The 24539-nt window shown below is 37.3% G+C and overlaps 1 protein-coding gene across 1 annotated transcript in view; it reads right to left on the bottom strand.

Annotated features, from left to right (window-relative positions):
- LOC108523542 (contactin-associated protein-like 2) overlaps positions 1 to 24539 on the bottom strand; it is a 1139721-nt gene that overhangs the window by 242309 nt on the left and 872873 nt on the right. The window contains exon 12 of the mRNA XM_017864187.1: positions 23905 to 24105. Coding sequence (XP_017719676.1) covers positions 23905 to 24105 — 201 coding nt within the window. The remainder of the gene's footprint in view (positions 1 to 23904; positions 24106 to 24539) is intronic.

Consider the following 24539-nt stretch of genomic DNA (forward strand, 5'->3'; position numbering starts at 1 on the left):
ACCTTTCTAATTTAATAAGTGCACTAGCCCAAAGGAATGGAAGACATAGAAATAATGAACTATTAAGCTAGCAAGTTAGCGTCACTAGGAACAATTCCTATAACCAAATTCAGAGCAGGCCACTCTTAAGGTAAGAAGTGTTCATTACTCACTCGCACCCATACAAGAATACCATCTGCTACTTGATGGTATCACTTGTCTCTTTGCAGAAAGAAGCCTTCAGGGATGGGAGGCCTGATGTTCTCGTCTAATTGTAAGTTAGATAATTATATCTTGCTTAGCTACATTTCCCAAGTAGTTTTATCTGAATTTCCTGCCTAACCCCTACACCTTAATTTTATTTCCTACTCTAACTCTTGCCAAGAGCTGCAATGCACTGTTAATAAGCTCCTTGATTTGGTAGCAGATGTGGGGACTGTGCCATCCCATCATAGTCTAAACGATTCCTGAATACATTGGGACATTACCCTTCAGGCTGTGATAGAGATGTGGAATCTGGAACATGGTTTGCAAAGGGCAAAGGATCGTCGAGGTGGAGAGGGTACTTACTGGGCAAAGTGTGTTATGTTGCATCTACATTATGTCAGATCTGGAGGGTTTGTGTTTCTGATTAATATGTGTACCATCTTGGTATTATAGGAAATAAGTTAAAAAGTGGTATTAAATGTTCTAAGAAATGAGTGATTGGCCTTTCTTGCAAACCTTAAAGAAAACCAAGACTCAGAGGTATCTCCTGAGAGTTTAGGATGATATACTACTTAAGGAGAGGTCCTTGGTAATTTTATTAGAGACAAAGGAAGGGTAAATGGCTTTGATGACTGCAAACTAACTCAAAGTTTCTTCTAGGTAGGGTTATGTCATGGTGCAGGTTGTAGAATAGCCAGTGCTTATATCAAAAAGCAATGGGCTGGGCACTGTGGCTCACGCCTGTAATCCCAGCACTTTGAGAGGCTGAGGTGGGCAGATCACGAGGTCAGGAGTTTGAGACCAGCCTGACCAACATGGTGAAACCCCTTCTCTACTAAAAATAGAAAAATTAGCCAGGCATAGTGGTGCACGCCTGTAATCTCAGCTACTCGGGAGGCTAAGGCAGGAGAATCATTTGAACCCGGCAGGCGGAGGTTGTAGTGAGCCAAGGTCATGCCACTGCACTCCAGCCTGGGTGACAGAGGAAGACTCCATCTCAAAATAAATAAATATATAAATAAATAATAAAAATAAAAGAATTATTAGCAGAAAAAACAGCTGAATTTGGAAATCAGAACAGTGGAATTTTCTCCAACGTCTTGTGGAGGCATACAACAGGTACTACTGAAATACCACTACTAACCTGTACTACCCATGCGTTCACTGAAGGTTCTTTAGACAGCACAGGCTGTGGCTCAAAGACGGAGCTGAGCTTCACTGGATTGGGCTAAACACTTCATTAGCCAAATTTGATTTTCAGAAATAAATATGTACTGCTTAAAATTAAAATTCAAGAATTTTACAAAAGAAGAATTACAGAAAAAAAATGACACGGCGTTCTCTAAAAACTACATCAAATGTTCAAGAGAAATATTTCGATTTTTGAGACAAAATAAAACACTGAGGTTAGGGGCTGGGTTAACTGGAGGATTCTATCTACAACATGGCTGGAAGAGGAGGGAAGTGCATATTATAGGTAAAAGGCCCAGGAAAGATAGGTACATCTTGGAGAAATAGGCTTTAAATAACCACAGGCAGGACAGCAGCCCCTTGGAAACAGAAGTCTGGGTATAGGTAATTATAACTTAATGTGTGTTTGTTGGGTAGGTGGGTGCGCAATAGTGGGGGCATGAGAATTCTGACAGAGGAAGAGTATGCTGTGATTTCATCTGCCCCATATCTCCCTTAACAAAGACCTCAACAAAATGTATTTTTAGGGCCAATAGGAGGCATAATGTGATTTCAGAGGCTAACCAGTCTCCTACCATCTTACTTCTCTTTAAGCAAAAGCTGTTTAAAATGTCTTTAGTAGAAGATTAAATCTTTAATAGGCCTTGTCTTTAATTGGCCTTAAGGGACCAGGTCTTATTAATTTTTTAACCTCCCACAGAAATTAGCTTAGTGCCTTAAAGAGAGCAGACGATCAATATGCATCAGTTCAGAGAATGAATGAGTGAATGGCCAATTTCAAAATGGAATATGAAGGGTACTAAATCCTAAACCGTATGTACGAGGTGATGTCACTAGACTTAAATGTTTTTATACTAAAATTTAGTTAGAAAGCAAATCTAATGTGTCTGGTGTCAGAGTCTTCCTTGCCTATTATAGGGAAGAATTTAAAGCAAGACAAGCGAGCACTGGGTCTCCTATCAAATTGGGAAGGGGGAGCAAGAAGGAGAAGATCTGTAGACCTTGGGCTAAGAGTAATCTGAAAATCAGAGTGGATAAGTGGAGTCGCTCAGAAGACAGTAGGAAGAAAAGGTTGTAGAAAGCAGCAGGAAGAGAACGTTCTACATTGAAAGGAAAAGGGTACAAATGAATACATTGAAAAAGACAGTCTTCTCTGAACAATCTTGTTAAGAGTTAGCTTTATGTATCAAAACAGTTTGTGCCTACATTAAAGCTGTTTTTAGGAGTCTGTCTTGTGTTGAGCAAAATGGCATAACTCACATCACCACTGCTTTGCACAGCTCTTAAATAGATATGAATATTTTTTACACAAGTGGCATAGCTATAAAGAAGTCTAAATCCCAATGTAATAATTAAGTATCAGTTTACATTCTGAGGACATCCAGGTGGGCTCTCAAGAGAACGAATGAATCAGAGGATGGGAAATTATTATGAATATTTGCAAACACTGAGAAAATATTTATGCTTTGTTATTTTGTTTCCACCTCATTTCTGTTTCTTTGTTATTCTTTCCAAACAATCTCTTAGGGGAAAAAGGCATTATGCAAATACAGCATCGAGTGATGTTTTATGTTACATCACCTCATTAGGCAACATCCTGTTAGGTTTCAGGAGTTCTTAAAAATAAAATCTATTCTGTTTTCTTCTTCTCCTTCCCAGGGGTAAATCTACTGTCAGTATTAAACAAATTTAATGTACGTGGCTATAAATTAATTGTATGACTCTCTAGTCACTCCCATTTGCATTTCTTCTCTCTTATCTTCCTTTGTATTATTACATGATAGCTTTCCAGTAGAACTCCATGCAACATACACAGCTTGATTTTAGTATTTTTAACAATAATGCACAGATCGATAATAAGGTTTATCCACCCCAGTGGTTTTTTCCATCTTGGTAGTGTTTATTATCGCAACAGTTTCCAGGGAGAAAATGATTTAATATGTCATAAGACATTTTGCTGAGCAAGTATTTTACATCTTCACAGTCGATTTCAAACTGGAAGCTCTAATATGAAGAAAATGATCAAAATATCTGTAAAAGCTACAAAGAAATGAAGTACTCTATCTGCATATTCCATTTGATCTCCATGGGGAGCAAAAATTCAAGTTTCGTGACAATGAATTCAAACATCTCAATCATCATCATTTTTCCTCTTCTTAGAACTGAGAAAAGATTGAGGATTTAATCAATACAGGATTTAATCAATTGAGGATTTAATTAATACAGAGGCCACATCTTCTGAGTCCACCCAGATTTTCCTTTCCTTTGTGTTTTCTACTCTATGGAAAGGAAATTCAGTTATCTGTGTGCCATAATATAGTGTTAAAAAACTTCTTGCCACAGAGATGTAGGATTGGAAAATATTTAAGAAATCATCTCTGTTGTCCTTCATTGTCAGTCCTGGGTTGAGGGGGGCCTTCCTGAAGAGTTTTGAAAATAAGATTGTGCCCTGTGAAGTTAAACTAAAATATCAACACTCAATGGAAAGACAGGAACAAAATTACACAAATAGAACTAAATGACTCCCAGGTCAGCGAGACCCCACTGTAGCCTGATTGAATACATTAACAGAACTATAGAAAAAAGAAAGGGTTGGTGGGAAGCTGGAGGGGAGAGGACAGTAAACCAGATCAAGTTTGTGCATAGCCAACGACAGCCTAGGAGAAAGGGCTCCACAGTCCAAAGATGACCTCTTACCCTGAACTCGCAATCCTATCATTTACTCCTCTTGTTCTGATTCCAAGCCTAAGAAGCAAGCATCTGATTTTAATTTGGCTTCCCATCTGGTAGCCCTGAGGGAGAGATTTGGCGGGGTAGAGAACAGAAGTGTCCAATCCTCTTAGCATTACACTTTTTCATTACAAATTAATACACTGGCATCCTAGTTTACAATTTGGCTCTCCATATACCTTGCCCACACAGTGTGGTGGCCAGAACCTCCTCTCCCTTTAGCAGTTAGTCTTCTTGTTTTAAGTTAATTTAATGGCATTCTGATTATAGATTTCAATCTCACAGACTTTGATTATGTTTGTGATTGAACTAGAGTCTGTGGATAAGTCAAGTTTTGCCAAAAGAATCTGACTTGGGTTTGTAGAAAACTCATTAAGGTCATGTCAGCTATCTTAAGAGACAGCATTGGAAACTTCACCTCATATAATTTCAGCTACTAGAATTTGAGGCAGCAAATCAAGTATCTTTTCCTTTCAGTGAAACTTCTAAACCCTATACACAGGCAAATATTTCATCTACACTATGCTAAGAAGTTGCTTCAGATAAAATCTCTGCTAAATCCTTTCTAATACAAGTGAAGGCCAATGTCTTCATTAATCTACTTTCTCATTAAAATAACATTTTCAAGGCAGTTCAATATTATTTTAAGGGCTTGTTTTATAGACCTTTATCCTACATATATAACCCCAATTATATTTTTCTTCCTCAAAGTATTCATTCTTTTTTCTATTCCTCTGAATCATGCCTGCACATATTTTATATATCTTATCTGAATTGCATTGCTTCTATATTAAGTTGAAACTAGAAACAGGATACCAGCAATGTTGAGTTGATGGAAAAAAAAACAGTTCTTAAAAATATTGGTTATATATTTCCACAACATTCTCACTTCAGATCATTTTTTAAAATTTACATTTAGTCTATGTTACCTTAGATCTTTATCTCCCATATTTCACCAAAGCCAACCCCTCCCATTGAATTTGTATCTGCTCTTGGTAAATTACTCTGGTTTCAGCTGTATGACATTACACATCATTTTTATTTGTTTCTGCCTCTGTCACTTTTAATCTTGGATTCACTTGTAGTTAATTTAGTGATTGACAGTCAACTTTTAGTTATCTACAGCCTGATTATTCTCCCCACAGACGCTGTTTTCAAATTTAATAGCAAACACCTATTGCATGTAAGCAATCTGATTTGTTTGCATTTCAAATAAGCTCTGTGTATTGTTATTTTCAAGAAGTCTGCCCCACATAGGATAGAAGTTCATCAGAGCTAAATGTCTCACTTTAGGGACACTTTGAGTAGAAGAATTGTGCTTGAGTAGTTTCTTTTTGAAACCACGAGTATGTGTGTGTGTCATTTATATATTTAAACCACACACACAGACACATCATGTTATGTTCCCACACTGAGATACAGGCACTGATACATCCTTGGTTGGGTGACTTCAGATGTACACAGGCATACTCACTTCATTGTGATTCACAGATCATATGCTTTATTATAAACTGAAGGCTTGTGGCAGCCCTGCTTCGAGTAAGTCTGTTGGCATTGTTTTATTTTGTTGTTTGTTTGTTTTTTCAATGGCGTGCTCTCACTTTGTGTCTCTCTGTCACACTCTGGTAATTCTTTCAATAGTTTAAATTTTTCATTATTATTACATCTGTTATGGTGATCTGCGATCAGTGATCTTTGACATTACTATTGTCATTGTTTTGGAGTGCCATTAACTGTGCCCATAGAAGATGACAAACTTAATTGACAATTATGTGAGCTCTGACTGCTCTACTGACCAGCTGATCCCTCGTCTTTTGCCTTCTCCTCAGGCCTTCTTATTCCTTGAGACAAAACAATGTTGAAATTAGGCCAGTTCATAACCATACGATGACCTCTAAGTGTTTCAAAGTCACCCATCTCTCCATTTAAATCGAAAGCTAGACATCATTAAGCTTAGTGAGGAAGACATGTCAAAAGCCAAGATAGGCTGGAAGCTAACCCTCCTGCACCAAACAGCTAGCAAAGTTGTGAATCCAAAGAAAAGGTTCTCAAAGGAAATTAAAAGTGCTGCTCCAGGGAACACATGAAAGATAGAAAAGTGAAACAGCTTTCTTGCTGATATGGAGAAAGTTTTAGTGGTCTGCATAGAATGAGCCACAACATTCCCTTAAGCCATAGCCTAATCCAGAACTAAGGCCCTAACTCTCTTCAATTGTATGAAGGCTCAGAAAGGTGAGAAATCTGCAGAAGAAAAATTTGAAGCTACCAGAGGTTGGTTCATGAGATTTAGGAAAGAAACCTTCTTCGTAACGTGAAAGTGCAAGGTGAAAGAGCAAATGCTGATGGAGAAACTACAGCAAGTTACCTAGAAGTTCTAGCTGAGGTAACTGATAAAGGTGGCTATACTAAACAACAGAGTTTCAATCTAGATGAAACATCTTTCTATCGGAAGAGGATGCCATCTAGGACATTCACAGCTAAAGAGGAAAAGTGAATGCCTGGCTTCAAACTTTCAAAGGACAGCTCCTTGTTAGGAGCTAATGCAGCTGATTACTTGAAGAAGCAGCCAGGGCTCATTTACTTTTCTGAAAATCCTAGGATCCTTAAGAGTTCTGCTAAGACTACACTGCCTGTGCTCTAGAAATAGAACAGGAAAGCTTGGAGGACAGCACATCTGTTTACAGCTTTAACAAGTTTACTGAATATTTTAAGCCCACTATTGAGACTTACTGCCCAGAAAAAAAAAAATATTCCTTTCAAAATATTACTGCTTATTGACAATGCACCTGGTCAGGCAAGAGCCCTGATGGAGATGAACAAGATTAATGTTGTTTTCATGCCTGCTAATACAACCTGAATTCTACAGCCTGTGGACAAAGGAGTAATTCTGAATTTCAAGTTGTATTATTTTAAAAATAGGCTGGGCGCAGTGGCTCACGCCTGCAATCCCAGCACTTTGTGAGGTCAAGATGGGTGGATCACCTGAGGTCAGGAGTTTGAGACCAGCCTGGCAAACATGGCAAAACCCCATCTCTAATAAAAATACAAACATTAGCTGAGCGTGGTGGCATGTGCCTGTAATCCTAGCTACTCAGGAGGCTAGGCAGGAGAATTGCTTGAACCCAGGAGGCGGAGGATGCAGTAAGCCAAGAATGCACCACTGCACTCCAGCCTGGGTGACAGAGTGACACTCTGACTTATAAAAAAAAAAAAAAAAGAAGAAGAAAAAGAAGAAGAAAATGAAATATAGGCCAGGCATGGCAGCTCACTTCTGTAATCCCAGCACTTTGGGAGGCCCAGGTGGGTGGATCACCTGAGATCAGGAGTTCGAGATCAACCCGGCCAACATGGTGAAACCTCATCTCTACTAAAAATACAAAAATTAGCTGGGTGTGGTGGTGGGCACCTGTATTCCCAGCTATTCGGGAGGTTGAGGCAGGAGAATTGCTTGGTCCCGGGAGGTGGAGGTTGCAGCAGTGAGCCAAGATCATGCCACTGCCCTCCAGCCTGGGCGACAGTGAGACTCAGTCAAAAAAAGGAAAGAAAAGAAAGAAAGAAAGAGAGAAAGAGAGAAAGAGAGAGAGAAAGAGAGAGAGAAAGAGAGAAAGAGAGAAGAAAGAAAAAAGAAAGATAGAAAAAGAAAGAAAGAGAAAGAAAGAAAGAAAGAAAGAAAAGAAAGAAAGAAAGAAAGAAAGAAAGAAAGAAAGAAAGAAAGAAAGAAAGAAAGAAAGAAAGAAAGAAAGAAAGAAAAATATATTTTGCTAGACTATAGCTGCCAGAGATAGTGATATCTTTGATGGATCTGAGTAAACTACATTGAAAACCTCTTGGTAAGGATTCACCATCCTAGAAGCCATTAAAAACATTCATGGGAGGAAATCAACATATTAGCAATAAAAGGAGTTTGAAAGAAGTTAATTCCAAACATCATGGGTGAGTTTGAGAGGTTCAAAACTTCAGTGGAGCAAGTCACTGCAAATGTAATAGAAATAACAAAAGAATTAGAATTAGAAATGGAGTCTGAAGCTGTAATTAATTTGCTGCAATCTCATGATAAAACTTTAATGGATGAGTTGTTTCTTATGGCTAAACAAAGAAAGTGGTTTATTCCCAGATTGGAAGGAAAAAGAATAAGAAATTGCTCAGGGATACAAGGAAGGGACAAGTCATTGCCATTGATTATCTTATAACTTCATTATGAGGTTTAGAATACATTTTTAGATATTGCTAATACCTATATTTAAACAATTATTTTAGAACATTCCAACGCTAAAAGTATATTATAATTTTTTTACTATATGAATCTACCTTTTGGTTGTCTTTTATTAGTTTGGATAACATTTGTCTAGTTATTCCAAAATGCAAGTCATTTGTGAAAATCTATGAAACCTATGTAGCACAACTAGCATTTAGGAGGTCCACACTTTCTCTCTGCTTTGGTTGATACCATTTCATTAAGATTTCTTATATTTACATTAGAACCTTATAAATTGTTCTCCCAGTTTTCTTTATGTAAATTTATAACTGTGATTAATAGAGTAGAAGTCTCTGTGTGTCCTCGTTTACATATTAAGCTTCTTTTGGTATACTTGAATGTCTCATAATGTTGATCCTCTTAATTTTGCTGCCTTGATTACCTTACCATTTTGAGATTTTGAAATAAAAACAAAATAAAATATGTTTGGTTTCTAGATAGGCTTAAATATCTGCCTTCTAAAGAGAAAGATTAATTGATTTTAACATTTGGGCCAACTAAAGTAACATGAGTTTATAAAATTTATGAAATACTAAATATAGCCAACAGGCTGGCTGAACAGACGTGCAGAGTGGACTGTTGGTTCTAGTTACTGTTGCTCTTCCCCAGGGCCTTGCCTTCCTGCCCAGGACCTCCTTCCCCTCTGCTGACATACCCAATGCCCTCCTTCCTGCTCCCCTGCATAGTTCCTCCCCTAGTGCCTCTTCCTCTAGTCTGTTCTCCCTCCTACTTACAAAACCGAACTGAGGGTGATTTCATTTGTTTGTTTGTTTTTGACAGGAAGCAAGTCCCTTCCCTAATGGAGTAAGTCCCTATATCTCTGATCGTTGAATTTCATGTCTGTATCAGTGTCCTGCTCTTCATCCCCCCAGGTGCTGCCCATCCACTCTGCCAAGCTGGGGATTTCTATCTTTCTCATTTTAGCAGGATCTTGGAGAAATCTATCAAAAGCAAATTAATAAGGTAAGAATGAAACACTGAACGTGTCACTTGTGTTAGGCTTAGACATAAGAGTTTCTTCTGAAAAGATCAAAAAAAGAAGAAGAAGAAGGAAGAAAGAAAACATCAACATTTCGTTTCCATATCTTATGTCTGAAAAGAAGGGGATAACCTTTTGCAGCCTTTTTCTATTTCATCAATATACAATTCACATGTTCTATTTGAAATACCTTGATATTAAAAACATGAAAGTCAAATGTTCTGTAGAGAGAGAGGCATGTTTTTTTTTTTCATTTCTTTCACATCAAATGTTTTCGATATCATTTCAAACAAATTGTCATATAAACCACATTTTTTAATATACTTGTCAAGACCAATTGTGGATATTGAAAAAACATAAAAGGTAGGATTTTCAGAAAGAAGTTTGTGCAGTTCTTATAAATGTCTCTTTTGGCCTATTGCTTAACAAAACTGTTTGGGTCTTCATTTTTAACTATGCTGGAAGCACATATTAATGTTTCAATAGAAAAAATTAAAAATTCCCCAGTTGATTAGCTTATTAGTTTGCCTCATTCTCTTTCTTTCTTCCTTTTCCTCCCTTCCTTTCTTTCTCCTTCCTTTCTTCCCCCTTCCTTCCTTTCTAACTTCTTGGGGTAGAAAATATATAGAGTCTACAGGCACATAAACCTAGATTTTAATCTGGTTTGGACTGTCAGCATGGTATTTACTGTTTTTCCTTGGGTTAATTAACTCTTCTAAAGTTATGTTTCCTCAGATATAAAATGGAAATTCTGACATACAACTCACAGAGATTTGGGATGGAATGAGCCAATATATATAAAATGTCCAGGTGAGCCTTTAATAAATACTAATGCTATTTCCTCTCCCTTCGTTTATATCATGATCTAATTTGGAGATAATTATTAAGCATTAGTTATCTAGATATATAGATGACAATATATTTTTAAGCCTGAATTTCAGGTACAGTACTAAGAGAGAAAAAAAACCTGAACATGTTTTTATAGAGATTTAAGATATGGGGTGAAGGTCATAATGGCTGTGGCATTCCTAGTCAGCTAACACTCTGCAACATTATTCATTGTCCTATAAAAACTATTTACCCAGCCACTGGTATTGGTAAATTGTAAGCAAACACAATAGGTAATAGAATCCAACTTCCATCAGTGTGACTAGTATTTCAGAGAAGTCTTATCATTCATTGGTGAGAAAATAATAGCTCGGGAAAGATAAGGTCTCTGAAATAAAACTTATGGATTATTTTATTCAGAGGAACTTCTGTGAGGATGAGTTTCTTCAACCGTATTTCTCTGAGCATCTTTAACATTATGTTTATGTTGCATGGTAGTGGATCTTGATTCAATTGTAAGAGTTAGAAAACAAACATTGCAGAGGAATGTTGATGGCCAGATAGGGCTGCACTGCGGCTTTCTGAAGGTTGTAGAAAGAGGATGTTTGTATTTGACTCAATGGAGATGCTTCTGTTTAGACAGAACTCTCAGAGAATGAGGAGTTAATGGACACACGCCATATTCATCAAAATGTGGAATGAAGCCATCTCCAACTTTTTTGAAACAACACAGAGAAAAGGAGTCTTTGTCTTTTGACTTATCTCCCTGAGTTGATCTACTTGATTCCTTCCAATTGCCATTGTTTTAACTTTATTTGGCAATTTGACACTCAACCAAAGTGTACCATCATTAGAAATGAAAAGATAGGAGAATGGAAGATCCCTCCATACCTCTAACAGGTGGATCTCACCTGTTATGTCTATGTTATGTCACCTGTCTGTGTTGACCCAGAGAGGCATATGTGATACAAATGAGGGAATAAGTCATTACTATTCTAGAAATGCATCTATCAGTAGTTCATTTTATAAAAGTTATCTTTGTTGACTGTGATGGTCAGTTTTATCTGTCAACTTAGCTACGGGGTCCAGTTATTCAAACAAACATTCTTCCAGGTGTTGCTACGTAGGCATTTTGTAAATGTAATTACAGTTTACATGAAAGTGTTTATTCTAGATCATCTGGATGGGGCTGATTCAATCAGTTGAAAGTCCTTGAGAATAGAGCTGAGACTTCCTTAAAGAAGGAGTACCTCCTGTGGACCTCAGCTTCAGTTTGTGTCGGAAGTCCCAGCCTTTCTTTCCTCTTTCCTGACAGTGTGACCCAGCTTTGGACTTGCCTTGCCAGGCCCCACTGTTGCATAACCCAATTCCTTGCAATAAATCTCTAAATCTATCTTCTACTTGTTCTGTTTCTCTGGTTGAACCTGAACTGATATCCCGGCTAATAGTACTCTGAGACCATATTTTCTCCCATTCCTAAGCCTTCCTGATCTTTCCTTCAAATATAACCTCTTCAAAGAGAGGAGGCAGAATTACCTAATGCAAAATACACATATCAAAATGTTTGGAAGTCATTATGAATTCTAAATTTATTCAGTCTTTTATCCATGATGGACATACTAGCAAGATTTTTTCAGTGTTTGTAAGAGTCTTATACAAAATTATTTTATTGTCATTATGAAAAAAGTTTCACTCTATATCTCAAGGCAAATGCTATTTTAAAGTACAGTAAACAACTCAGGGGTTGGGGCACCAACCCCCTGTGCAGTAAAAATTGACCTACAACTTTGACTCCCCAAAACTTAACTACCAATAGCCTACTGTTGACTGGAAACCTTACAGATAACATAAACAGTCAATTAACATACACTTTATATATTATATATATTATATACTGTATACTTAGAATAAAGTAAGCTAGAGAAAAGAAAATGTTATTAAGAAAATTGAAAGGAAAAGAACATACATTTATTTATCATGAAGCATAAGTGGGTCATTATAAAAGTCTTCATCCTCGTATCTTCATGTTGAGTAGGCTGAGGAGGAGGAGAAAGAGGAGGGGTTGGTCTTGCTGTCTCAGAGGTGGTAGAGACAGAAGAAATCCACATGTAAGCAGACCCTCACAGTTTAAACCTGTGTTGTTGAAGAGTCAACTGTATTATTTTTACCCTCATTATATTCTCATAGCACCTAACTAAATATTTTATAGTCAATAAATGTTTGCAGAATGAATAACTGAGCAATATCTTAACAATACTTTAGGTATTTCCAAGAGAAGTTTATAGTCAAACTCTGATGCTTTTTTTTCAGTAGCTTGTTTAGGGGAGGTGTTTTCAAAAATAATTTATGATTAAGTTTATTAGGTGATGAGATTAGTTTTATCTTTCATTTTATGAGTAATTAAAAGTGGATAATTTTAAGGAAAATATATGACTAGAAAAAAGTAATGATTAAATGTCAGTAGAAGACTATCACATTAAACTCATTCCAGTTTTGCTTCTGACTTTTTGAAAGATTACAGATGGAAGCAAACTAAGCGGTATATTCATAAAGATTAATAATAAAATTGTTGTACTCTTAAAAAATTTTCTTCTTGGCCGGGCGCGGTGGCTCAAGGCCTGTAATCCCAGCACTCTTGGGAGCGCCGAGACGGGCGGTCACAAAGTCGGGTCAAGACCATCCTGGCTAAAGAAGTGAAACCCCGTCTCTACTAAAAAATACAAAACTAGCCGGGTGAGGTGGCGGGCGCCCTGTAGTACCCAGCTACTTGGAGGCTGAGAGGCAGGAGAATGGCGTGAAGCCCGGGGGCGGAGCTTGCAGTGAGCTGAAATCCGGCCACTGCCTCCAGCCTGGGCGACAGAGCGAAGACTCCCGTCTCAAAAAAAAAAAAAAAAAAAAAAAAAAAAAAGAAAAATTTCTTCCTTAAATTTTGTTATTTATTTATCATTTCAAAGTTTAAAGTACATGTTGTTTTACTCTATCCAATCTTTTTAGAAGGGACTTTATGTTTTCCTTTTCTGAAAATTCAGAATGGCAGAGTAAGTAGTATGGAATTTTGAAAAACAGTCCAAACTAATTTTTTTAATTTTTAGAATTGGATAATAGCTGGTTTTTCATTTTTACAATCTTTTATAATACAATAAACTAAAATGCAAATTTGAAAAACTTGGCTTTATGGCCTTTTAATATATTGAAGTTTAACTAGTTTAAATGCAACTCTATAAACTCATACTTCTCATAAATTAGGACAAATCCATTCATTAAGATGCGATCATCTTCAAAGAAAATTCAGCTTTGGTGTAATTTTTAAGTTGCTCTCATTTTAATATATAATCTTTGTTTAAAAAAGATTAACAGCAGTGTGCTATCCTGTCTGAAAACTTCAGAAAACATATGGCCGGATGACTACAAGGAGAAACAAACATAAAATCCATAATTCTCATGCAGGCTTTGCATTTTCACTTTTCTTTATAATTATTGTAAGCAAGAATAAGTACTTATTTAAACATGGCTTTTCAAAATCAAAAGGTTAGAGTCTACCTTAACTAGAAAGACATGAGACGACAGATTTACAAGCTCTACAGAGTGACTGGATAACTTCACAGTTTCCATTTCATCCTTATATTTGTTATTTTAAAGTCTAAGCTACAAACACAGGTACACACACAATCAAAGTCTCACCTCAAATTTCAAGTCTACCACTTGAAAGGCACTAGTAGTACCCTTTTAGTACAACTCAAGCTACCCTTAATAAATTTTACCTTAAGATTAATTTATTAATCAGAAATATTGGAACTGACCAAAGGTCACCTGGTATATAGCATTTCTAATCGTGCACAAAAAAAAAAAAAAAGAAAATGACAAGGGAAAACATTCTTTCAGAGTGGTTGAAAAGATGGGGGTGGGTACAATTCCTGCTGGGATTAGTTCTATACTCATTTTGGTGGCCAAACATTGACTTCTCTATGGTCACACTTTCTTAAGTGTGCCAGAAAGGTTTTTAACAGGATAGATATATATTTGAATCTCAGGTTTTCCACTTCCAGCTATGATGGCTGATATGGTTTGGCTGTGTCTGCACCCAAATCTTATCTTGAATTGTAGCTCCCACAATTCCCACATGTTGTGGGAGGGACCGAGTGGGAGGTAATTGAATCATGGGGGCAGGTCCTTCCCATGCTACTCTCATGAGAATAAGTCTCACAAGATGATGGTTTTATAAAGGGGAGTTTCCCTGAGGATACTCTCTTCTCTTGTCTGCTGTCACGTGAGACATGCCTTTCACCTTCCACCATGATTGTGAGGCCTCCTCAGCCATGTGGAACTGTGAGTCCATTAAACCTCTTTCTTTTGTAAATTGCCCAGTCTTAGGTATGTCTTTATCGGCAGCATGCAAATGGACTAATATGGTGGTCTTCAGTAAGTTTATTCCTCTGAGTCCTGTTTTGTAAAACAGAGATAATAAAATCTACTTGGCATAACTTTGAGAGTTAAATGAGATAAATGTCTACAATGGCATTGTTCAAGATATTTAATGAGAACTTCTGCCCTTCTCTTTAGCTCCCTTCTTGAAACAGGTGTTCTTGTTCTTTAACAAAGCAAATTCTACACTCTTCTTTCTCTCCTGGGATCTGTATTTCTTTTCTGTCTTACGTCTTTAATCTGAACCTCTCCAATGTCTCCTTCTCAGTTTATAGATTTATTACAACTCCCTCGTCCCTAAAAATATCAAACATTTCTAAACCCCTACTCTTGCTTTGTCATCTGATTAAGTAGCTTTTCCACATGTAGCCATCCTTTTACCATCAACTTTTTGAAAACTTTCCCCTATTCTTTCTTTTCCCCATGCAGTCTTTGGTGATTCAACCCACCAAACTCCACTGACATGAAACTCCAGCAGCCTCCCAACAGATAATGACAGGGGATGGCTTCCTCTCTCTAGGATGTCTCACGATTGATTGCATCCCAATTTTCTTGTTTTTGCTTATCTTTTACTTGCTTGTTTGTTGTTGAATACCCATCTCCCTTAGCTTCCCAATTATAAGGCTTTCCTAATCTGATTCTTTCTTCCTACTGTTTAATAACTTTTCAGTTCTTTTAGCTAGCTGCATCCTCTTCTTTAGACCCCTTTTCAAATTAGTGTTTTTCTAATTTATTCACTACCTAGGTAGATGTCTAGAAGCTGGGCATGATGGAAGGTACTAAGATATGGCCCCTGTCCTCAAAGACCTTGCATTGTTGTAAGAAAGAGAACATTAAAACACCAGAAAATAATGAAGAGTAAGAAGAGCCAGGAATAGCCCATAATCAACTGCTAAGTGACAGAGGTTAGACCCTAAGTGAAACAGGAATTCAGAAAAAAATGGTGATCACTGTCAGTAAGAATTGTAGAAGGTTTCATAGGGAAGCAAATAATTATAGTATCAATATTTTTATTTTTTAGTTTTTTGCTTACCAGTTAATCTGTTAAAGAAGGGTGTCCTCTTACATTGAAATTAGCCTTTGGGTGGAATCTCTCTTTGTCTCTGACCCTTGTTGAAAAAAAAAAAGTGAACTGGCTGGGCGCGGTGGCTCACACTTGTAATCCTAGCACTTTGGGAGGCCAAGGTGGGCAGAATGCCTTAGCTCAGGAGTTCGAGACCAGCCTGGGCAATATGGTGAAACCCTGTCTCTACTAAAATACAAAAAAAAAAAAAAANAAATTAGCCTTTGGGTGGAATCTCTCTTTGTCTCTGACCCTTGTTGAAAAAAAAAAAAGTGAACTGGCTGGGCGCGGTGGCTCACACTTGTAATCCTAGCACTTTGGGAGGCCAAGGTGGGCAGAATGCCTTAGCTCAGGAGTTCGAGACCAGCCTGGGCAATATGGTGAAACCCTGTCTCTACTAAAATACAAAAAAAAAAAAAAAATTATCTAGGCGTGGTGGCATGTGCCTTTAAGTTCCAGCTACTTGGGAGGCTGAGGCAGGAGAATCACTTGAACCCGGGAGGCGGAGGTTGCAGTGAGCCGAGATCATGCCACTGTACTCCGGCCTGGTGACAGAGACTCTGTCTCAAAAAAAAAAAAAAAAAAAAAAAATGAACATAACATTCCATCCACAAATAAATAAACAAAATCAGTATTTTTCTTTTCTTCTGTGTTCTTTTCTTTCTCCTCCTGTTACCTCTCTGAGTCATCTTAAGAAGGCATTACAACTATTCAAGAAGTCCACTTGATCTTTGCTCCTGAGTACATGGGAAGATTGTACTTCGTCTTCCTCTAAAGTTAGGCCCAGCAAAACATGTGACTTGCTTTGGTCCACAAAATGTGCACACATAATGTGTTACTTCCTTGCAGGAGTATTTAATTGTCTGCGCTTAAGTTTGCAGCCTGCTCCTCCCTTGCTTTAGTCATCATGCAGGTGCTGTGAAACCATGGTAGCCCAGGGAGCTGAAGCAATACAGAATGCTTTGCATGAGGGAAACAAAAAATAATTGTTACATAATTAAGATTGGTCAGTCTTGACTATATATTTTCTGATCTTTCAATATAAATACAAGAATGGAAAACATTAGGATTCTGATGATACGCTTAGTTCTTTCATTTTATTTTAGTTGTAGAGTATGTTTAAGAAAATTTCAGGGAAGAAAAAATGTAACTCATTAATTTTTTGATGTCAGTTAAAAGGATTTTACACTATGCCATCAGCCATCACAGACCACATAAAAACCTGTATTCCTAGTGCCATCACTTTGCATGTTAATGTGAAGAGACCATCAACTCTCCAGATTTTTCTTAATAAACAACATAAGTCTTAGAACTGTTGGCCAGTTTTTCAAGTCAGAAACTTGAGTCACCCTTGAATTTTCTTCCTCCTGTATATATAAGTAATCACAACTCCTGTTGATTCCACCATCTAAACTTAACAACAACAACAAACTTTCTCTCAAGTCCCAGTGGGCCTCCCAGACATGCGGTCCATGTGCACTCTGGTGACATGGTGCCAATGGACTCTCCATACCACCTCTGCTTCCTCCACTCCAGTCTCCATGGAACAGCCAGAACTTCCCTACTTGAAACCATTCTGTTTGCCATTCAAATAAAATCCTCAACATTATGCAGAGACTCTGAATTAATTTCCAGTTTCCTTTGTTCTGCCTCTCCTGCCTTCAAGTTCCCTACTCCAGCCATTCTGACCCCTCTCACTTCCTTCAAATTAGCGTCTCTTGATCTCCATCTCTGAATCATTGAATATACTGACATCGCTAACCCAGAATCCTTCTCTAATTTTTTTCTTAGTTAATTCATTTGAATCTTTCCCATATCAGCTTATATGTCACACTTCTTGATACACAGGCAAAACTAAAAAAAAATTGTTGACTTATTCTCCTATTCATTATTCCAGTTGAGGTCCTCATCAACTCCTACCCATATTGTTGAAATAGTTGCTTACTCTTCTCCCTGCAATCCCTCTATCCCCTTCAATTACAGTGCCCATCACGCAGATGCTAGTTGTCTGGGCATGAAACATTACTAGATATAATTTTCTAATTTTACCCTTTAGTTATTAGTATCCTCCTTGCTTGTCTCATTTAATTATATCACCCCATCTTAATACAATGATTGGGTATAATAATTAAGTAAATAATCTTTTGATTAATATACTGATTTGTCACAATAAATTTTATTTACTGAAAAATCTTTTATTGGAGTTGAGTGATTTATCTATGTTGTCTTAAGAGTTAAATGCTGCACCTTCTTATAATGCACAGCATAACTTGAAATTCATTTGCTTGATAACTGCACCAAAGTTTAGAATTTTTTGCTAAAAATAGATTATATGTTACAAAGCCAGAGTCATGTTTTCATGTCTTTTCAAAGCCACTAAATCACAGTTTAGTATCATCAAGTATACTGAATTTTATACAGCTTACTTTATAGGCAAAAATTGTAAGCATAATTCAATTTCAATAGATACAAAATCTAATAGTAAACTATCCAAAAGTATATATAATCTATATTGCTTCTTTCAACAAAGGAAGCAGTAAAAAGTATCATTTCTGAGAACTAGACAACACTGAGAAATTAAAAGAAGAAAAACACTGGAAACTAACAAAGCAGTGCTAAATATAGCCAGAAAATAGGAGAGATAACTTTATAACTCTACAATTAAATACATCTTTATGTATGTAGGGAATCAATACTTCAGCAAAAAAATTCTTAATTAGAAAGTATAATATGATTTGTAAAATAAATATATGACTACAATATATATATAAGATACACAAATAAACATTTTAGTGGCAGCATAATAGGTCTTGTCCAAACATAGAGAAACATTTTGGTTATGTAAAAGTATTAGTATTGTTGACTAAGACTACGCAAGTAAGATCTAATGGAACTCCCTCAGTGCTTGATTTATCTAATTGAAGATTTGTTTTGTTTGTTTTGCGACAGAGTCTCACTCTATTGCCCAGGTTGGAGTGCAGTGGCATGACACCAGCTCACTGCAACCTCTGCCTCCCGAGTTCAAGTGATTTTCCTGCATCGGCCTCTCAAGTAGCTGGGATTACAGGTGCATGCCACCACACCCAGCTACTTTTTTGTATATTTAGTAGAGATGGGTTTTCACCATGTTGGCTAGGCTGGTCTTGAACTCCTGACCTCAACTGATCCACCTGCCTTGGCCTCCCAAAGTGTGAGATTACAGGCCTGAGCCACCACACCGGACCAAATTCAAGTTCTCATGGTACTTATTTCAGAAGTAGATTTCACTGTTCACTAATTTAGCCCTTCATAAGTTCAGGTGCTATTACATTTACAAATCTGGGGATATAAATATAAACCATGCAGACATCCATTTGGATGACTATTAATTATTTTTCTATGTTTGGGTAGACTAATTTGGCGATTCCCAAATTGGTATGCCTCATTCTAGGCAGGCTTTTCTATATAAAATAAAATAACTTTTATTTTCCATTTCTATGTCTTTTGTAAAGCTGAGGACAACTAAAGTAATAGTTACATTGCGAAAATAGACATGACCATAAATATTGGCAAAATCATTATTTTTAATTTGTTTCTGTTTTTAAGTTTTGCAGTAATAAAAGAGAGCACATTACATGGCATGTATTACTATCCTTGTAAAAATTGTAAGAAACTAATAATGGGTAATTTTACATTTGCTAGCTAATGGTATGGTACAAACAAACATTTATCAAAATAAAAATGAGGTCCATATGCATATCAACTATTTATCATAAGTATCATTAGAAACTATAGAGCCCCAAATGAACTCTTGAGGGTAAAGCTCTTAAAATAAAAAATAACATTTTAAGTGCAAAGCTATTACAAACTCATTTGATATTCATTTTAATTGCGATGACTATAATGAATATACTTTGTATTTGAACAGATGTCACAAGTACTACTACAGAAGTTCTAATATAATTCAGTCTTAGTTAAGAATAAGTAAGTGGATATTTAAAATTGAATGTTACCATGAAGGAGGAAGAAAAAAAAAAAAAACATTACAGTAAACATTAGCTCCTTTAAAAAAACAAATTAAAGATTTTTATTAAATTGTGTTCTTTCTTGTTTTGACATATACAAAATATAATAATACAAGGAACTTGCTGTCTCAACCACTCCTTTTCCTTGCATCAGCTATTCTGTAGATTAGTAGGCCTAGAAAATGAAAACTGGGACTGTAAAAAATGACTCAGAAGGGTAAGCTGAAATTCACTTTACAATATTTAGAGACTGGTATATCAAAAGGATTAAAAAATTGTATTATGCCAATTTATTTTAGCTGAAGGAGGTAACTATGTATGCCATTTTATTTCAGTGGGTCAGACAAGCCCTAATATTCCCTTTAATCTTCTCCCACATGGAGGACTAACACCTTAAATTCCAACATGAGAAACCTTCATGCCATAAATTAAAGACAGTGTTTCTCAATGTGTGGTTCACAGAATTACCCATGGATGTTTGCTAAAAGCAAATATCTTGGGGCCCCAACCAACCTCTATGAAAGCCTGGGAGTAAGGCCATTCGATCCACACTTTGACAAGCAACCTAAAAACTCTGATGCACACTCCTGCCTAAAACAACCGCCCCAAGGTTGGATGAGGCAATACGCAAAGCTACCTATTATTCACTTCATTTGAATCAGCAAATCTTTGTTAAGTACAAATCCTTGTGAATCAAAGATTGGATATATATAGGATGTCCAAACAGGCAAGAAACTTACGAGAAACTGATTTTTAAAGTACAATTTATTATGTACAATAATAATCTACAAATGACAGGAAACCCAGTATCTGGATGTCTGGAAATACAAAGAAAATAGTATATTTACTCTTCAGATTAAAAGTTTACTCTTGATTTCAATTTAGCAGTTTTTCTCATGAAAGGCGTATCTGGAGATTAAAGAAAAATGTCTTTATCTCATTATTAGAAAATGCAACTAACATAGTGCGTAATAACAAGCTTATCCCATGTTTCCTGATGTTTTGTACATTTTATGTTTTGTAAAGGAGAGTGGTTATGTGTGTGAGGCTTCATGGTGGTTGAGGGGATGAGACAAGGAATGTCAATGACGGGGAAAGAAAGAAGCTGAACTGCAAGACCAGGAGCACTAAAGGTAAATTCTTTTCCCACCTCTAGTCTAATTCTCCTGGTACCTCAACTGTAAGTCGAACATATTTGGAAGCCATACTGTGTTTTTAATTACCAGAGCAAAATTCAAAAAGTAAAAGCTGACTTTGGAGTTTAATAAAAGAAAGAAAGAAAATAAAGAACATAAAGCTGAGAGTACCAAGGTTCTTTCGCTGGTCAGGAATTTGCCCCATTTCCACCCCACCCCAGGACTGAAGACTAATTAACTGGAATCTGTGAAAAGAGCTTCAGTAAGGAGCATCCGCTCTTGAAACAGTGAAGACAAGCTGATGAGGCTCATTAATGGCTCTTATTGCCCTTGGTCTTCTACATATAGTCTTTGACTTTTCCTAACACTGAAACCAGATCCAGTTAAAACACACACACAAACACACATACACACACCCCTACGAGAAGTGAAAGTGAATAGAAAAAAGAGTTGTGCGGGTTCTCAGCACGATCTCTAGACCAGCAATATCAGCATCACTTGGGACCCCACTGTATTCATCTGCTCAGGCTTCCATAACAAAATACCATAGATTGAGTGGCTTCAATGACAGAAATTTATTTTCTCACAGTTCTGGAGGTTGGGAAGTGCTGGCTGATTTTGTTTCTGGTGAGGGCTCTCTTCCTGGCTTACAGGTGCTGCCTTTTTGCTGTCCTCACATGACAGAGAGAAAGACTTCTTTCTGTTTATTCTCCTGAGGCCACCAATCCTATTGGACCCCACCATTATGACCTCATTTAATCTTAATTACTTACTAAAAGCCAAATCTCCAAATACAGTCACATTGGTGGTTAGGGTTTTAACAGAGGAATTCTGGGGGAACATAATTCAGTCCATAGCACTCACTATAAATGCAAATTCTCAAGCACCACCTGAGACCTGCTGAATCAGAAACTCAGGGAATGGGGCCCAGCAAACCAGGTTTTATTATCTCACCAGATACTGTAATGCCAACTAAAGTCTGAGAAGTACTGGCCCTCAGGATGAAGTCCCAACTCCACAGCACAGCATTTCCTTTCCTTCCTAGTCTACTCCCACACTTCCTTTCTGACCTTATTTCTTAGAGGATACTCTGTCTATAATTCTAGCACAAGGCTTTCCACATAGAAGCACTCACATTTTCACAATATTGTGTACTATTGTTATAGGAGCTATTAAGAAATTATTAAGAAATTATTTTAGGCAGATAGAGGAGAAAAGGGGTCCTTGGAAAGTTTTTGTTTCTTTTAAAGCAGCTCCAAAAATGTTTCTTGTTTAGCAGGAAAGCCCAGGCTCTTAGAGTCAGCCTGGCAAGCTTTGATGTGCAAATACCAGCCATTAGAAACGGGGTCCACCCAAACATGGAGATTCCTGCCTTCTTCTTCCTTGCCCTCACAAGTACCTGGCAACATGGCCGCCCCCACATATCTGCATGTGGGTAGAGCATCATGGGCCCTTCATTTGCACATTAAAAGGCTAGGGTGGGAGGGCCAGTTTTTCCCCCTGGGCTAGGTGAATAACATGCCTGGTCAAACCAATTTCCTGAGCCCTCTGCAAATCAGGTACCACCTCCTCCATCCTCCTCATATAAGCAGCCACTTTACCACCACACACCGGGTTTTCTCTCATTGGAATCCTCCCTCTCTCTGTCTCTGTACGGGGGAGGTGTTTTTTTCTTCCTTCTTTCTTGCCTGTTAAACGCTCCTCTCCTTAAAACCACTCCACGTATGTCCATGTCGTTTTATCCAATTCTGCGTGAGATTAAGAACCATGGTGTCCCTTTAGTCATTGGAGCCCTATCACTGTTTGCTTATAACTCTTCTCTGTAAACTACTCCGTACAACATTGCTTTCAATTCATCACTGTTTTGGGGCATCCAACAGCCCATTGGTCTCTGACATAGCACAAAGTTGTTTAACATGATTTTAAAAAATCAATATACTACTTGCTACTTATCATGTCCTTAAGTGTATCAAGTCTTATAAGTATTTAGTATATTACCTTACGAAATTCTCCCAATCACCCTGAAGTAGGCATTATGATTTCTGCTTGACAGAAAAAGACACTGGAAACTGAGGCTTAAGGTCAAGAGGTCTATTGTACAACATGGTGACTATGATTAATAGCAATGTATTTATCGTATCTTGAAAATTGCTAAGCATGGATTTTAAGTGTTTGCTTCACAAAAAATAATAAATGTAGGAGGCAAGGCATATGTTAGAGTTAGCCGTTCCACTATATATATATATTTCTAAACATATGGTACACGATAGACATATACAATTTTATCTGCCAATTAAGGTAAAATTTTAAAAAGAGGTCAATTAACTCCCCCAAAGTGACATACTTGGGAAGTGGTAAGGTTGGAAATTATGAACTCATGTTTCTTTAACTTATTTCCACTGTGTTTTACTACAGACACAGAGATGCAGTTTTCTGACAACATCTCGAATTTACTGCCAAGACTCCCAGAGCATATGGGACTTGTTGCAGTAAAGTTATTTCCAGTATATCTTTTGGAACCGCTCTATTCTCTACACCCCGACACAGTCTTGCACACACGTATGTGTGTTTGCATGTGCACACTCACACACACACTAGCAAATTGCTAAAAGTTGGCCATCATGAAAACAAAAAATCAGGCTAGACTTCTTGAGACAAACAGGTACCGTATAGCGACCACTGGGAAGAAAGAGCTCTAAATTCTATCACTATTCTATATCCTATTTGACCGTAGACAATTTTTAGAATGCTTTCATCTTTACATTAAAGACACCACAAACTCTCAAAGGGAATTGCTTGAATGTTCACAAGGAGCTCTGATAAACTTGGTCCCACAGTCACTACTGATAATTAAGCACTAGAAGCATATATGCACATAAAATTTAAAAATCCATAAGTTTAAAACAACAGACTACTTTTTCTTCAAAATCACTCTTTCTTAGCTTCATTCCGCAGACACCATGCCAAACGATTCTGTTTTACTTATTTACAGCTTCCTTCCTACTGAAGACTGGACTATAAGATAATGAACCACACCTGTTGGATTGTTTAGGTAATTCCAGGCACCAGCTGAGATAGTAATTAAAAGTAACGTTCCATTCTCAGCCTACCTGGAGTGTTCAACAACCTTGACATCTTGCAGAAATAGGAGACATACTGCTCGCAGTACTCGGCGCTGTCAGTGATGGCACTTATCTGGTCCATGGAGGCGCTGTAAACAAGCTGTGTCACTGAGTATTTTTCTGGGTTGTAGGCGACCACAGTCGTCTGCATCTGCAAGTCATGAGACACTATAGTCCACACTTTGTCCTCTGTAGGGAGAAAAACAAACAGGACCCTGGATCATTAGTATGCAAATGCTTCTCCAAATGTCAGAAAATAATTGAGCTACACTTAAATGGTCTTTTTACTGAGCTGGTGTAGAACAGTGTTAAGGAGAGCAATCCTTAAAACATCCTCTGCTCTTTGCTCTTCCCTAAATTCTGCTTATGACGACAAAGTAGGAAAGCTATATATATGTGAGTGTGTGTGTGTGTGTGTGTATATATATATATATATATATAATATATATATGTATATATATTTTTAATTGGGATGGAGTCTTGCTCTGTCACCCAGGCTGGAGTGCAGTGACCGAATCTCTGCTCACTGCAAGCTCCGCCTCCCAGGTTTACGCCATTCTCCTGCCTCAGCCTCCCAAGTAGCTGGGACTACAGGTGCCCGCCACCTCGCCCGGCTACTTTTT

This window comes from Rhinopithecus bieti, unplaced genomic scaffold (genome assembly GCF_001698545.2).
Source record: "Rhinopithecus bieti isolate Rb0 unplaced genomic scaffold, ASM169854v2 scaffold_74573, whole genome shotgun sequence".
Taxonomy (NCBI): domain Eukaryota; kingdom Metazoa; phylum Chordata; class Mammalia; order Primates; family Cercopithecidae; genus Rhinopithecus; species Rhinopithecus bieti.